Source organism: Oncorhynchus mykiss, chromosome 20 (genome assembly GCF_057628025.1).
Source record: "Oncorhynchus mykiss isolate SJ-2025 chromosome 20, ASM5762802v1, whole genome shotgun sequence".
NCBI classification, from domain to species: Eukaryota; Metazoa; Chordata; class Actinopteri; order Salmoniformes; family Salmonidae; genus Oncorhynchus; species Oncorhynchus mykiss.
In genome coordinates, this window is record NC_143041.1 from 3,924,587 (window position 1) to 3,940,859 (window position 16,273).

At 41.1% G+C, this 16,273-nt stretch overlaps 1 protein-coding gene across 2 annotated transcripts in view; it reads right to left on the minus strand.

The window, feature by feature from the left end:
* The window catches only part of LOC110498812 (proline-rich protein 12), a 52,642-nt gene extending 38,725 nt beyond the window's left edge, over positions 1-13,917 (minus strand). For both annotated transcript variants that reach the window (XR_016489274.1, XM_090212022.1), the window contains exons 1-3: positions 12,731-13,917; positions 630-784; positions 126-290 (exon numbers count right to left, since the gene is read on the minus strand). Coding sequence is in view for 1 of the 2 variants with exons in the window: in XM_090212022.1 (XP_090068148.1) it covers positions 126-290; positions 630-784; positions 12,731-12,813 (403 nt within the window). In the remaining variant the exon portion in view is untranslated. The remainder of the gene's footprint in view (positions 1-125; positions 291-629; positions 785-12,730) is intronic.
* Positions 13,918-16,273: the final 2,356 nt, after the last annotated feature.

Genomic DNA, 16,273 nt, shown 5'->3' on the forward strand with positions numbered 1-16,273 from the left:
TCTCACCAATAATGCCGACATTGAAAGAGGAATGACAATTTTATAGAACCTGTGAGGCGTTGGAAATGTGAAAGACTTTTGCCACCCCGTTTTGAATGTCAACACAGGGCTGGTCACATGCTCACCCGTCTGCCAGGACGGCGTGCGGAACTGGGAGAGGAGGGAGGAGGCGGAGGGAGGAGCCTGGGGACCTCGCTGGGACTCCAGAGCGGAGATCAGGTTCATGACCGAAGCATCTGGACCAGAGGGGCTGGAATGGTGCAGGCCTGTTTCAAACAGTCCAGAGAGACCTGATGGGACAACAAATACAACCATGAGTAAACCGTGACCACCATTTCCCTTTTCACAGATTATGCAAACTCAACAGGGCATTTAGGGAGATTGCTATATCTACGTGATTAAATGGCATAACTGGGATGAATAGGTCAAGAAGTGTCCATTACAACATAATACAAGTCCAAACAGATGTTATAAATCTGACAAGTTACCAGGTAAAATACAGGTTTTTCCTGCACACACACAAAAGGGGTTTCCATAGAAACTGAATTTTTCAGTGGCTGCAACCTTAGTGCCAGCAGCATGGCCAGTACTGTGGCGACACAATTAAAGGTGTGTGACATATCCCTCACCCAAACTCCGTCCTGCTCCCCAAGCCCCGCCTTGGCCAGAGCTGCCTGGGTGGTGATTGGTCGAATAGCCCTGCAGAGGATGGGGAGTGCCGTAGGTTTGTCGATGGAGAAGTTCCGACTCGGGGTGTGATGATCTGGAACTTCCATAGACGAGACTAGGGAGGAGAAGAGGTCATTTATTCAACTGTTGAAGTCCAATTGCCTTCATTTTCCTAAACCTTTGTTCAAAAGGTGACCTCTGGGAGACCCCAGTAAATTTAAACAGATGCAAACCCTATGTAAATAGGCCTACAATGTAAATACACTGAGAACACCGTTTAGCTTGAAGGTCATGACTAACTACAGCACACTCTTCAGAAAACTAAGATCTTAAAGTTATTCAGATGCATCAGTCAACTTCCATCCTAATAAAATGATTACTGTAGCTCATCATTCTTCAAATTGTAAGAATTTAGAATAGTAGACTATGATTACTCAAAATCAACTCCGAATGAATACTAAAATATGATTGCCATCTTAATGCCTGTTGTAGACTTACTTTACAATTCCTGTCCATTATATTTTACCAACACATGACTTCATGCATGGACCTACAATATGGAAGCCCATTAACACCCCACAAAAAATGACTTAATACCATCTCAAAAATGTTATACCATGTCAATTTTGAGGTAAATCATAGGCCTACATACAGGATATGTTTCTTCATTAGTAGCATTGTGAGGTGTATTCCAACTATCCACATTGCAGAGATCAGCACAGCAATCAAACACAAGCTGACAGAGCTTGCTTTATGCAGGGTTGCATCGTATAGGTCTACAGTGCATTCAGAAAGTATTCAGACCACTTCCCCTTTTCCACGTTGTTCCGTTACAGACTTATTCTAAAAAATAATTACATACGATTTTTCCTCATCAATCTTCACACAATACGCCTTCATGACAAAGAAAAAAAAACAGGTTTAGAAATGTAGGCAGAAATACAATCCATAAGTATTCAGACCCTTTGCTATGAGACTCGAAATTGAGCTCAGGTACATCCTGTTTCCATGGATCATCCTTAATGTTTCTACAACTTGCTAAAAATAAACTATTTCACCTTCATTTAACTAGGCCAGTAAGTTAAGATCAAATTCTTATTTACAATGACGACCTACCGTGGAACTGTGGGTTAAATGCCTTCAGGGGCAGAACAACATATTTTTACTTTGTCAGCTCGGGGATTCAATCCAGCAACCTTTTGGTTTCTGGTCCAATGCTCCAACCACTAGGCTACCTTAGATTCCACCTGTGGTAAATTCAATTGATTGGACATGATTTGGAAAGGCAAACACCTTTCTATATAAAAAGGTCCCAAAGTTGACAGTGCATGTCAGAGCAAAAACCAAGGCATGAGGTTGAAGGAATTGTCCGTAGAGCTCCGGGACAGGATTGTGTCGAGGCACAGATCTGGGGAAGGGTACAAATAAAATGTCTGCAGCATTGAAGGTCCCCAAGAACACAGTGGCCTCCATCGTTCTTAAATGGAAGACGTTCTATTGGCCAACGTGCAATCACTGGAAAACAAACTCGCTGATCTACAGTCGAGACTATCCTTCCAACGGGACATTAAAAACTGTCATATTTTATGCTTCACAGAGTCGTTGCAGAACAACGACACGGATAGATGGCTGTTTTTTCTGTGTATCGCCAGGACAGAGTAGCTACGTCTGGTAAGATACATTTGTCAATAACTGCTGGTGCGCAATGACTAAATGTTAAAGAAGTCTCGAGGTATTGCTCGCCTGAGGTAGAATACCTCATGATAAGCTGAACACCACACTATCTCTATTATTCGTAGCCGTCTATATACCACCACAAACAGATGCTGGCACTAAGACGGCACTCAGGCAAACAGGAAGATGCTCATCCAGAAGCAGCGCTCCTAGAGGCTGGGGACTTACATCCGTTTATCTACCACAATATCACGTGCAACCAGAAAAGAAAAAAAAGAGAGAAAATGTACTCCACACAGACAAAGCTCTCGCTCACCCTCTATTTGGCATATCTGACCATAATTCTATCTTCGTTCAATATGAAAGTGGTCCGTGCACGCACGCACACACACACACACACACACACACACACGTGTATGTATGTATACAGTGGGGGAAAAAAGTATTTAGTCAGCCACCAATTGTGCAAGTTCTCCCACTTAAAAAGATGAGGCCTGTAATTTTCATCATAGGTACACTTCAACTATGACAGACAAAATGAGAAAAAAAATCCAGAAAATCACATTGTAGGATTTTTTATGAATTTATTTGCAAATTATGGTGGAAAAAAGGCCAATACCGATTTTTGTTGTTGTTGAAATTTTAAAATTAAAACATTGACAATTACAACAATACTGAATGAACACTTATTTTAACTTAATATAATATATCAAAATCAATTTAGCCTCAAATAAATAATGAAACATGTTCAATTTGGTTTAAATAATGCAAAAACAAAGTGTTGGAGAAGAAAGTAAAAGTGTAATATGTGCCATGTAAAAAAGCTAACGTTTAAGTTCCTTGCTCAGAACATGAGGACATACGAAAGCTGGTGGTTCCTTTTAACATGAGACTTCAATATTCCAAGGTAAGAGGTTTTAGGTTGTAGTTATTATAGGAATTGTGTCCAAATTGTATTTATTTTTTCCTACACCTTTATTTAATCTTTATTTAACTAGGCAAGTCAGTTAAGAACACATTCTTATTTTCAATGACGGCATGGGCCTAATATAGTGTATAAGAGGTCATACAGTAAGTTTTGTAGTGATTCATATGTTAATGATGTAAAGAATATTTGCTGGTCTGTGGTGGGTAATGAGGAGCAACCAGACGCTGCACTTGACTCATGTATGAAACTACTTATTCCAGTTACTAATAAGCATGCACCCATTAAGAAAAGGACTGTAAAAACTGTTATATCCCCTTGGATTAATGAGGAATTGAAAAACTGTATGGTTGAGAGGGATGAGGCAAAAGGTATGGCAATTAAGTCTGGCAAATGTACTGCAAATTAAGAAGTCATGTGACTAAACTAAATAAAATGAAAAAGAAACTACACTGTGAAACAAAGATAAATTATATAAAGAATGATAGTAAAAAGCTTTGGGGCACCTTAAATGAAATTTTGGGGGAAAAAGCCAACTCTGCGCCTTCATTTATTGAATCAGATGGCTCAATCATCACAAAGCCCACTGATACTGCTAACTACTTTAATGACTTTTTCCTTCGCAAGATAAACAAACTTAGGGATGACATGCCAGCAACAAACGCTTACACTACACATTCAAGTATATCAGACCAAATTATGAAAGACAAGAATTGTACTTTTGAATTCCGTAAAGTTAGTGTGAAAAGAGGTGAACAAATGATGGTTGTCTATCAACAATGACAAGCCACCGGGGTCTGACAACTTAGATGGAATATTACTGAGGATAATAGCAGACAATATTGCCACTCCTATTTGCCATAAGCCTACTAGAAAGTGTGTGCCCTCAGGCCTGGAGGGAAGCTAAAGTCATTCCGCAACCCAAGAATAGTAAAGCCCCCTTCACAGGCTCAAATAGCCGACCAATCAGCCTGTTACCAACCCTTAGTAAACTTCTGAAACTTCTAAACTTCTAATGGTGTTTGACCAGATACAATGCTATTTCACAGTAAACAAATTGACAACAGAATTTCAGCATGCTTATAGGGAAGGACACTCAACAAGCACAGCACTTACACAAATTACATGATTGGCTGAGAGAAATTGATGATAAAATTATTGTAGGCGCTGTCTTGTTAGATTTCAGTGTAGCTGATGACATTATGGATCATAGTCTGCTGATGGAAAAAATGTATGTGTTATCCCTTTACACCCCATGCTATAATGTGGATAGAGTTACTTGTCTAACAGAACACAGAGGGTGTTCTTTAATGGAAGCCTCTCAAATATAATCCAGTCAGAATCAGGAACTCCCCAGGGTAGCTGTCGAGGCCCCTTGCTTCTTTCAATTTTAACTAACGACATGCCACTGACTTTGAGTAAAGCTAGAGTTTCTATGTATGCGGATGACTCTATACATGTCAACACTCAACAAAGAGCTGCAGTTAGTTTCAGAGTGGGTGGCAAGGAATAAGTTAGCCCTCAATATTTCTAAACCTAAAAGAATTGTATTTGAAACAAAACACTCACTAAACCCTAAACCTAAACTAAATCTTGTAATAAGTAATGTGGAAATTGAGCAAGTTGAGATGACTAAACTGCTTGGAGTAACACTAGATTGTAAACTGTCATGGTCAAAACATATCAATGCAGTAGTAGCTAAGCTGGGGAGAAGTCCGTCTATTAAAAAAAAGCGATGCTCTGCCTTCTTAACACCATCAACAAGGCAGGTCCTACAGGCCCAAGTTTTGTCGCACCTTGACTACTGTTCAGTTGTGTGGTCAGGTGCCACAAAAAAAAGGACTTAAGAAAATTGCAATTGGCTCAGAACAGGGCAGCACAGATGGCCCTTGGATGTATACAGAGCGATAATATTAATCAAATGCATGACAATCTCTCCTGGCTGAAAGTGGGAGGAGAGATTGACTTCATCACTACTTTTTTTTTATGAGAGGTTTTGACATGATGAATTCGCCGAGCTGTCTGTGTAAACTACTGGCACACAGCTCGGACACCCATGCATACCCCACAAGAGGTTTCTTCACAGTCCTCAAGTCCAGAACAGAGTATGGGGGACACACGGTACTACATAGAGCCATGACTACATGGAACTCTATTCCACATCAAGTAACTAACACAAGCTGTAAAATTATATTTAAAAATAGATTAAAAAATACCTTACGGAACAGCGGGGACTGCAACACAAACATTGGCACACACACATGGATTTCATCATGTAGATATGTGGTAGTGGTGGAGTAGGGGCCTGAGGGCACACAGTGTTGTGAAATCTGTGAATGTAATGTAATGTTTTAAAATTGTATCAACTGCCTTAAACCTGTTAAATCTACCCCCACCTTTTTTGAAAATTCTGTTAAAAATCGCGCAACTTTTCAGCGTCCTGCTACTCATGCCAGGAATATAGTATATGCATATGATTAGTATGTGTGGATAGAAAACACTCTGAAGTTTATAAAACTGGTTAAATCACGGCTGTGACTATAACAGAGCGTGTGTTTCATTGAAAAACGCAAGAAAAACTGCTCTCTGAAAGCAAAAAATAATTTCCATAAGTCACTTCCACCAGTTGTTAAAGGAGAACAGAATTTAATGGAAATTTGCCTGCACTTCATACAAATTCCGCACGATGGCGCCATTGTACTAATTTTCAATCGAATTAATTGTTGGAAAATCCATCTGTCTGACCCCAAGTTTTCCAGTCTTCACCCGGATGCAGTTCAAGGAGAGATCAGATTGCATTGTTTTTGAAGTGAGGACCTATTGAAGAGACATCGCCCTGTAATCGTTTTGATAGATTATAAACGTTTACTAATACCTAAAGTTGGATTACAAAAGGATTTCGAAGTGTTTTGTGAAAGTTTATCGTCGACTTTTTTAATTTTAAAAAATTACGCAGCGTTTAAAAACGATGAATTTTTCTGAATGACACTACTTCAATACAAAGCTATTTTGGGTATATATGGACCGATTTAAACGAAAAAAAGACCCAATAGTGATGTTTATGGGGCATATAGGAGTGCCAAGAAAGAAGCTCGTCTAAGGTAATGAATGTTTTATATTTTATTTCTGCGTTTTGGGTAGCGCCGTCTATCGCAAAATCTGTTGTTTACGTGTCGAGCTGGCATTTTGGGGGGTGCATGCTATCAGATAATAGCTTCTGATGCTTTCGCCGAAAAGCATTTTAAAAATCTGACTTGCTGGCTAGGTTCACAACGAGTGTAGCTTTAATTTAATACCCTGCTTGTGAATTTTGATCAAGGTTTGAGTTTTAACGAGTACATTTAGCATTTAGCGTAGCGCATTTGCATTTCCAGGTGCCTACTTGGGACATGTGCGTCTCAAGTAGATTCAAGAAGTTAATTTTGCTGGACTCCAGGAAGAGTAGCTAATAGGGATCCATAATAATCCATAATAATCCATTGGATCCATTGACTCCCACAAAGGCGGAGGTGTTGCTAACATTTACGATAGCAAATTTCAATTTACAAAAAAATTAGTTTTCGTCTTTTGAGCTTCTTGTCATGAAATCTATGCAGCCTACTCAATCACCTTTTATAGCTACTGTTTACAGGCCTCCTGGGCCATATACAGTGCCTTGCGAAAGTATTCGGCCCCCTTGAACTTTGCAACCTTTTGCCACATTTCAGACTTCAAACAAAGATATAAAACTGTATTTTTTGTGAAGAATCAACAACAACTCTGTGAGAGACGCAAACTTGGTCTCAACCTTTAAATCTTTACTGAAGACTCAAGTCTTCAGTGGGTCATATGTGGGTCATATGATTGAGTGTAGTCTGGCCCAGGAGTGTGAAGGTGAACGGAAAGGCTCTGGAGCAACGAACCGCCCTTGCCGTCTCTGCCTGGCCGGTTCCCCTTTCCACTGGGATTCTCTGCCTCGAACCCTATTACAGGGGCTGAGTCACTGGCTTACTGGTGCTCTTTCATGCCGTCCCTAGGAGGGGTGCGTCACTTGAGTGGGTTGAGTCACCGATGTGATCTTCCTGTCTAGGTTGGCGCCCCCCCCCCCCCCCTTGGGTTGTGCCGTGGCGGAGATCTTTGTGGGCTATACTCGGCCTTGTCTCAGGAGGGTAAGTTGGTGGTTGAAGATATCCCTCTAGCGGTGTGGGGGCTGAGCTTTGACAAAGTGAGTGGGGTTATATCCTGCCTGTTTGGCCCTGTCTGGGGGTATCATCAGATGGGGCCACAGTGCCTCCTGACCCCTCCTGTCTCAGCCTCCAGTATTTATGCTGCAGTAGTTTGTGTCGGGGGGCTAGGGTCAGTTTGTTATACCTGGAGTACTTCTCCTGTCTTATCCGGTGTCCTGTGTGAATTTAAGTATGCGCTCTCTAATTCTCTCTTTCTCTCGGAGGACCTGAGCCCTAGGACCATGCCTCAGGACTACCTGGAATGATGACTCCTTGCAGTCCCCAGTCCACCTGGCCGTGCTGCTGCTCCAGTTTCAAATGTTCTGCCTGCGGCTATGGAATCCTGACCTGTTCACCGGACGTAATACCTGTCCCAGACCTGCTGTTTTCAGCTCTCTAGAGACAGCAGGAGTGGTAGAGATACTCTTAATGATCGGCTATGAAAAGACAACTGACATTTACTCCTGAGGTGCTGACTTGCTGCACCCTTGACAACTACTGTGATTATTATTATTTGACCATGCTGGTCATTTATGAACATTTGAATATCTTGGCCATGTTCTGTTATAATCTCCACCCGGCCAGAAGAGGACTGGCCACCCCTCATAGCCTGGTTCCTCTCTAGGTTTTGGCCTTTCTAGGGAGTTTTTCTTAGCCATCGTGCTTCTACACCTGCATTGCTTGCTGTTTGGGGTTTTAGGCTGGGTTTCTGTACAGCACTTTGAGATATCAGCTGATGTACGAAGGGCTATATAAACACATTTGATTTGACTCACTGATGAATAAAGATGATGAGCGATCGGCAAAGGCAACCTTCGGGCATCACGGCTCGGTAAGAAATTATATATATACACACACACACACATATATAGTTGAAGTTGGAAATTTGCATCCACCTTAGCCAAATATATTTCAACTCAGTTTTTCACAATTCCAGACATTTAATCCTAGCAAAAATGCCCTGTTTTAGGTCAGTTAGGATCCCCAATTCACTTTAATAATGTGAAATGTCAGAATAATAGTAAAGAGTTATTTCAGCTTTTATTTCTTTCATCACATTCCCAGTGGGTCAGAAGTTTACATACACTCAATTAGTATTTGGTAGCATTGCCTTCCTGGAACTCCCCCTTCGACAGGCAGAGTCAACAAACAATACGTGGCAGGTTTTTGGTTCACCCTGACATTTCCATTCCTCTTCCTACAACAGACCAAATGTTCACCAGGCACAGCCTGGACCGTTATGCTATTCAAGCATGTGTAACCAAAGAGAGATACCACGAGTAGGCACAGAATACATAGCCTTCCTGCTGTGGGCGTCTATTTCAGCACCGTTTCGCGCTGCTTTGAGACAAGCCTGCAGAAACAAAAATGTTAAAATATTCCATTTTATGTGTTGACTGAATATAAGCAAGTAATGTCTGCTGAATAATCAAGTTAGATTTCTGGAGAAATCTATAATTCTAAATAACAAACCGTCTTTATTTACAAATTAGTGAGAATGTCTCACCCCATGTTCAAGAATTGCCTTTTTCCTCACTCACTCTAGGTTAAATGAAAACAAAATCTCCAAAATGTTGTTACATTTTAAAGAAAGCGATTATTATTAATTAATTTAGAATTATATAAAAAGCCCCTCCGATATTCAGATATTCTCACAGATACTAATGAAAAATGCCCCTTAGATATTAAGACTCCTCCAATCCTCTAAATGTAATTGTTGGCAGTCTCAAATCATTGGAAAAAATATATTTTTTGATATACTGTTAAAAATGGTGTAGGTCATTTATTTATAGAGCATATTGAAGTTAGAAGCAAAAGCCTACAACTATTTTACCACTGTTTCTCGTTGCTCTGAGACAAACAAGACACAGGGATTCTTTAGCTAAATAACCCAGTGCTGTACTGCCGGATATCACGTTGTACAGCGCCATATTTTCCGTTCCATCCTAACAAAAACCCAGAGGGTTTTAAGTTTTTCATGGAATAGAAACACCATAATATTATTCAAATTAATTAAGTACCAGTCTAAAGTCTGGACACACCTACTCATTCCTGGATGTTTCTTTATTTTTACTATTTTCTACATTGTAGAATAATAGTGACGACATCACAACTATGAAATAACACATATGGAATCAGTTAAGAACAAATTCCTATTTACAAGGACAGCCTACTCCTTCCTCCCCAACAGGAAACCCCGGTCTCCCGCGTGCCCCGCATTCTGTAGTACAGACATGGTCTGCTATCCCTAATGTAAGGAATTAGGCACTTTCCCATGTTTACTACAATACGTATTGTAGACTGCACAGTAGCCTAATAAAGAATTAAACACATTTAGTTAACAAAATGTTACAATTGTAAAATAATCAGTTGGTCACCGGTTAAACTGATTCTACATTGAATTTAGTCTTTGAGATGCTCAAACAAATGTGTTTATCTGTAGTTGTTCTTCAACAAAAACACAACAGGTAAATGCATATGCGGTCCCAATGTCTAAATAGTGAAGGTAGGGATAGTTTAAACTGCAGTAGGATGGTTCTCACAGGTGAGATAATCAACCCATGCTTGGTGAATAGCACTTGGTTGGCACCTTCAATACCGATAACGTGATAGGCAGACGTGATCAGCAGAGAAAGTACACAAGTTTTGATTGGTTTACAGTTTATTACTCAGCTGCGTTTGCCTGTCCAGCAAGAGAAAATAAAAGTATTTTGAAAATAATTACTAGAATTGACATTGCCAAAAAAAAGAAATGTGTTCAAAAGGAATAAATATAAACAATATGTAAAAACCAGCTTCTCAAGACAGATTGGTCATCTCAAAAACTTAAGCAGATAGCTAGCTGAAGGGTTGGGCGGTATCCAGATTTTCATAGTCATACCATCCTTCTCTCATCCCGGGATTTATGGTATTACCAGCGTAGTACACAAGAGGGTGCAACAAAAAATAACTCAGACCCCCACTGTGTGTCTATTACCAGAATGCTAACAAAATCTGCACAAGTAATAGTAAATATCAATGGAAGCTGCTAGCTAAATATGCTAATGAGCACAAACAAAAATAAACGAATTGCAAAGACAGGCAATCCAGCTCAAAGTTATACATATGTAGGTAGGAGCTACCGAATGTCATTGTTGGCGAGTTTGGATATTGACAAGCGAATGTGAATGAGAGACATTGTTGACAAGCTTGTCTGAAGGAAAAACTGTACTGGCGCTAAAGCAGCATGTGTCTGTGTGGAGTCGCTAGGGTAACGGGCCTGCCTGCTGGCCAAGAACAGAGGAGAAAAATGGCAGCTGTTCAGATGTCAAAGCACTTTGGATGAGTTCTCAAACACAGCAAGAAGCAAACACTATATGATGCCCCGTCACCTTATTAATTCAGCCACTTGCTTAGATATCTGAGGAGTCGAGTCAACACAGAACTCTACATTTTTCCACGCAATAAATAATTATAAAATGCATTGGAAATATCATGATGCATTTTGTAAACGGAGATCGACAATTCTTCTTGTAATTTTTTGCTTCAGTTGTAATTCTCCACTCGGCTAAGAATTCACAAAAGGCCATTCTATCAGCAGACAGCGCTCTGACTGATGTGTAGCTACTTTTCTTGGTGTAGCCAGCCTACTTTTCTCCAGTAGATTTAAAGATGAACTTTAAGCAAATCAGTATGAAATGTAGCTGGCTACATTCTTTCTTTTATAAACATGATGTCCATGCATAGTTTTTGCAAAAATTAATTTTTTCATTGTAAGCAAATTTACTGGTTGCCATCTGTTGGCATCTGATGATAATGACATTTTCTGCCTTATGTGTTGCACTAATGTATTTTCTGTGAAGTAAAACTATAGTGCACATCCCCGATCATTATATTTAAGCAACAAAAAAAACTTGCCTTTCAATATAAAACTCGACCACTGTCAATACACAGCTGGACTCTGGCTTTCTCTCGTTGCGTTATTACCAAATAAACACGTGACTGGTTCTGTGGAACTACGGTAAGCTTCATAGTGTAACGACCCTGGGTTTATAACCGCGGATATCGACTCTGCAGCTGAGCATGCTTTTGCGGCACGGTCGATAGCGCGCTGGACTTCGGGCTAGTTCAAGACCTGCTCCCTGCCTGTTTCATTACAATACTGTAAAATAATGTGACATGAAGAACTCAATCTGCTTTATCTCCTAACGTATTGCACAAGTTGGCGGCAGGTATTTACTTAAAAAGTAACTACAAATATTTAAATGTATTTTAAAACTTCAATTAAATAGTTAACGGTATTGACAGTATTGAAAAACCATGCCATGTCCATTTCTAAATAATCCAGTATATGGTATATAGGGTGTACCGCCCATGCCCACTAAATAGCCATGATACGACCATGTACCATGCTAGCTTTTGTCATTAGCTAGGTAGCCTACTAGCTAGCAAACCAAATCATATCATGGTAGATATGGTATGATGGCAATATGTTGAAAACACTGATAAGATCAATCAAAATAAATACTTAGCTACCTAATGTATTTGATCTGCTATCAAGACTGGATGGAATGCATTTCAACTTAACTATGCACAACAACCTAGAGTTGTGCTGTTATTTTAGGAGCCAATGTGTTGACTATCAACCATTATCGTTCTTCACAGCACCAGAGCTGGCAACATTCGACGACTGCCACCTCGCGCTAAATCACTGCAAGCAAACAATTTACATTGTAACAACTTTGCTACATCACAGGCGGAAGCATCTCAGTTAATATGTGAAACTAACGTATCAAGCTATGTCACAGGAGGAAAAACTAGAACGATACAAACTGGGCATTGTAATGGCAGTTTCTTGCAAATGCAATAGTCTCGTGTGCATTTACCTATGAATAAGATATGGGCTGTTTTCACAATCAATGTGTCAAACTGTTCTAAAAGGATATACTACTATAATTATTCTAATGGTCCAGACATATACTCCAACCCACCCCCCTCTTTAATCTCGTTCCCTCCCCCTTGGTCTACCTAAAACCATGCTTTTAGTCTGTCAATCGCATTCTATACATTTTCAAGAGCCCTACAAGCTAGTCCACCACCCCCACACGGCTTGCTCCAATCCATTTATAATACTGGTAACAACGCGATGCTGCCTGTAGGCAGGTTACAGATCGATGTCAATGTACCAAATGAACAACCAATCGATTACATACACGCAAAGAGAATGCAATATATTAGCTAGTGTGCAAACATTTGCAGGACTGGATCAATTGCTTACCTTGCTTTCGCTGATCTCTCATAACTCCATCCGGCTCCTGCGCCCAAATCACCGAACCCTGTTCCCGGGTAATTTCTATCCATGTTTCATTTATGAGAAATGTGTTACAAGGACGAAAACTCTAAGTATTAGGAATTTTCACAGACTTGGGGTATCAGTCTTCCCCGTGATCGATGTTAGACTATTTTCCCCGTTTCATTAGAAAATCATCGGGATTGGAAAACAGTATATTGAAAGAGAAATGGAGGGGAGGAGAAAACTGGACAAAAAGGGGGGTCAGGGGATGTACTCCAACCACCTCCAAAAATCACTCTCTCCTTTCCTACACTTTCCTCTAAATATAATTTCCACAACTGCCAAATTGCAACGACGCTATACACGATCATGATAAATTATCGATAAATTGCAGAGAAACATTCATGCCGTATACCATTCCCTTTATTGATAGAACAAATGCATTGATCCGCGACTGAAAAGATTACCATCGATATCTCACGACTGTTCCAAATAGGATCAAACGATAAACGATCATAGAACAGTAATCGTGATTTATTTAGCATGCAAAATGCCTTCCCATCCTGAAATCGTTGTGGGCTAGCAGATGCTACTAGTTAATAGCTAGCTAGCCCTGTCGACGCATCAAAATAAAACGGGGTTGCTATCTATATAGCCTTCTACCATTCCTTCTCCTTTTTTACATTACAAAATAATGATTACGACGATATCGCGACATCTGGAAACCATCATCTAAATTCCAAAAATCGATGAAGACGGAAAGTAGGCCTCGTTTTCTATATTTTTAGTCTTTTTCCTCGGAAGACGCCATTTTTGAAGGCGGCTGGCTCTCAATCCTTTCTCCCTCCCCTCACCCACCCACGTCGCTCAAACACAGGCGCACTGGGTCTGTTGTGTCCTCCATCCACCGGTTCTCACGGCTCGCCACTAGTTACCACAGCGGCAAAGTCAACACCCCCGCACATTTCCTCTTCTTCAAATCCTAACCTCAACCACACTGCTAACCTCATGCCAAACCTTCAATTAAGTCCAAAATGCACGTTTTTGTTTTCATGATTTTTTACGATAAATCCCATTTCGACTTTGTAGCTGTAGGAACTAGTGGAAACCGTTCTCGTGAGAAGGGGAGGGGCTATACCAGTAGGGGCTGGATCCTCTGATGTTACATCCAGAATGGCATCCAGCTCATAGTTACAACTTCCTGCAAAGCATCCGGATGAGTTTTACATACAGCACAGAGTTACATCCAGCAGGGATGAGATACCTACTGCAGCCCTCATCCTCCACCCGTTCTGCCAGTCACATTCTGTTAAAGGTCCCCAAAGCACACACATCCCTGGGTCGCTCCTCTTTTCAGTTCGCTGCAGCTAGCGACTGGAACGAGCAGCAACAAACACTGAAACTGGACAGTTTTATCTCAATCTCTTCATTCAAAGACTCAATCATTGACACTAACTGACAGTTGTGGCTGCTTTGTGTGATGTACTGTTCTCTCTACCTTCTTGCCCTTTGTGCTGTTGTCTGTGCACAATAATGTTTGTATCATGTTTTGTGCTGCTACAATGCTATGTTGTTGTCTTAGGTCTCTATGTAGTGTTGTGGTGTCTCTCTTGTAGTGATGTGTGTTTCGTCCTATATTTTTATTTTTAATCCCAGCCCCGTCCCCGCAGGAAGCATTTTGCCTTTTGTTGAGCCGTCATTGTAAAATATGATTTTGCTCTTAACTGACCTGCTTAGTTAAATAAAGGTAAAAAATAAAAACATAAAACAAAGCCGGATGTAACACTTCAAAATAAGAATCCCCCTACATGTCAAGCTAAAATAAAAAATAACAGTCCTTCAATTTCTCATGCCAAAATAAATCCTGCGATTTCGATTTCAAGAGTCCCTCGATTTGTCATGCCAAAATAAATCGTTATGTTTCTAATTTCAAAATTAAAGTCCCTCGATTTGTCACGCTAAAATAAATCCCGAAACTCCCATTTCAAACAAAGTCTCGCAATTTGTCATTCCAACATAAAAGTTCTGCGATTTCCAATTTAAAAATAAGAGTCAAATCAAATTGTATTTGTCACGTGTTCCGAATACAACAGGTATTACTGCGAAATGCTTACTTATAAGCCCTTAACCATCAATGCAGTTAAGAAAAATACCTACAAAAATAAATAAAAGTAAGAAATAATTAAAGAGCAGCAGTAAAATAACAATAGTGAGACTATATCCTGGGGGTACCCGTACAGAGTCAATGTGCGGGGGCACCGGTGTCAAGGTAATATGTACATGTAGGTAGAGTTATTAAAGTGACTATGCAGAGATAATAACAGAGAGTAGCAGGAGTGTAAAGGGGAGGGGGCAATGCAAATAGTCTGGGTAGCCATTTGATTAGATGTTCAGGAGTCTTATGGCTTGGGAGTAGAAGCTGTTTGGAAGCCTCTGGAACCTAGACTTGGCACTCCGGTACCACTCGCCATGTGGTAGCAGAAAGAAAAGTCCATGAATAGGGTGGCTGGAGTCTGAATATTTTTAGGGCCTTCCTCTGACACCACTTGGCATAGAGGTCCTGGATGGCAGGAAACTTGGCAGCGGTGATGAACTGGGCCGTACGCACTAGCCTCTGTAATGCCGAGCAGGAGGCTGAGCAGTTGCCATACCAGGCAGTGATTCAACCCGTAAGGATGCTCTCGATGGTGCCAGCTGTAGAACCTTTTGAGGAGCTGAGGACCCATGCCAAATCTTTTCAGTCTCCTGAGGGGGAATAGGTTTTATTGTGCCCTCTTCATGACTGTCTTGGTGTGCTTGGACCATGTTATTTTGTTGGTGATGTGGATGCCAAGGAACTTGAAGCTCTCAACTTGCTCCACCATAGCCCCATCGATGAGAATGGGGAGGTGCTCGGTCCTCCTTTTCCTGTAATCCACAATCATCTCCTTTGTCTTGATCACGTTGAGGGGGAGGTTGTTGTCTTGGCACCACATGGTCAGGTCTCTGACTTCCTCCCTATAGGCTGTCTTGTCATTGTCGGTGATCAAACCTAACACTGTTGTGTCATCGGCAAACTTAATGATGGTGTTGGAGTCATGCAGTTATGAGTGAACAGGGAGTACAGGAGGGGACTGAGCACGAGGGGCCCTCGTGTTGAGGATCAGCGTGGCAGACGTGTTGTTGCCTACTCTTACCACCTGGGGGCGGCCCGTCAGGAAGTCCAGGATCGAGTTGGAGAGGGAGGTGTTTAGTCCCAGAGTCCTTAGCTTAGTGATGAGCTTCGTGATGTTGAACACTATGGTGTTGAACGCTGAGCTGTAGTCGATGAACAGCATTCTTACATAGGTGTTCCGTTTGTCCAGGTGAGAAAGGGCGGTGTGGAGTGCGATTGAGATTGCGTCATCTGTGGATCTGTTGGGGCAGTATGTGAATTGGAGTGGGTCTAGGGTGTCCGGGAGGATGCTGTTGATGTGAGCCAGGGCCAGCCTTTCAAAGCCCTTCATGGCTACCGACGTAAATGCCTCAGGGCGGTAATCATTCAGGCAG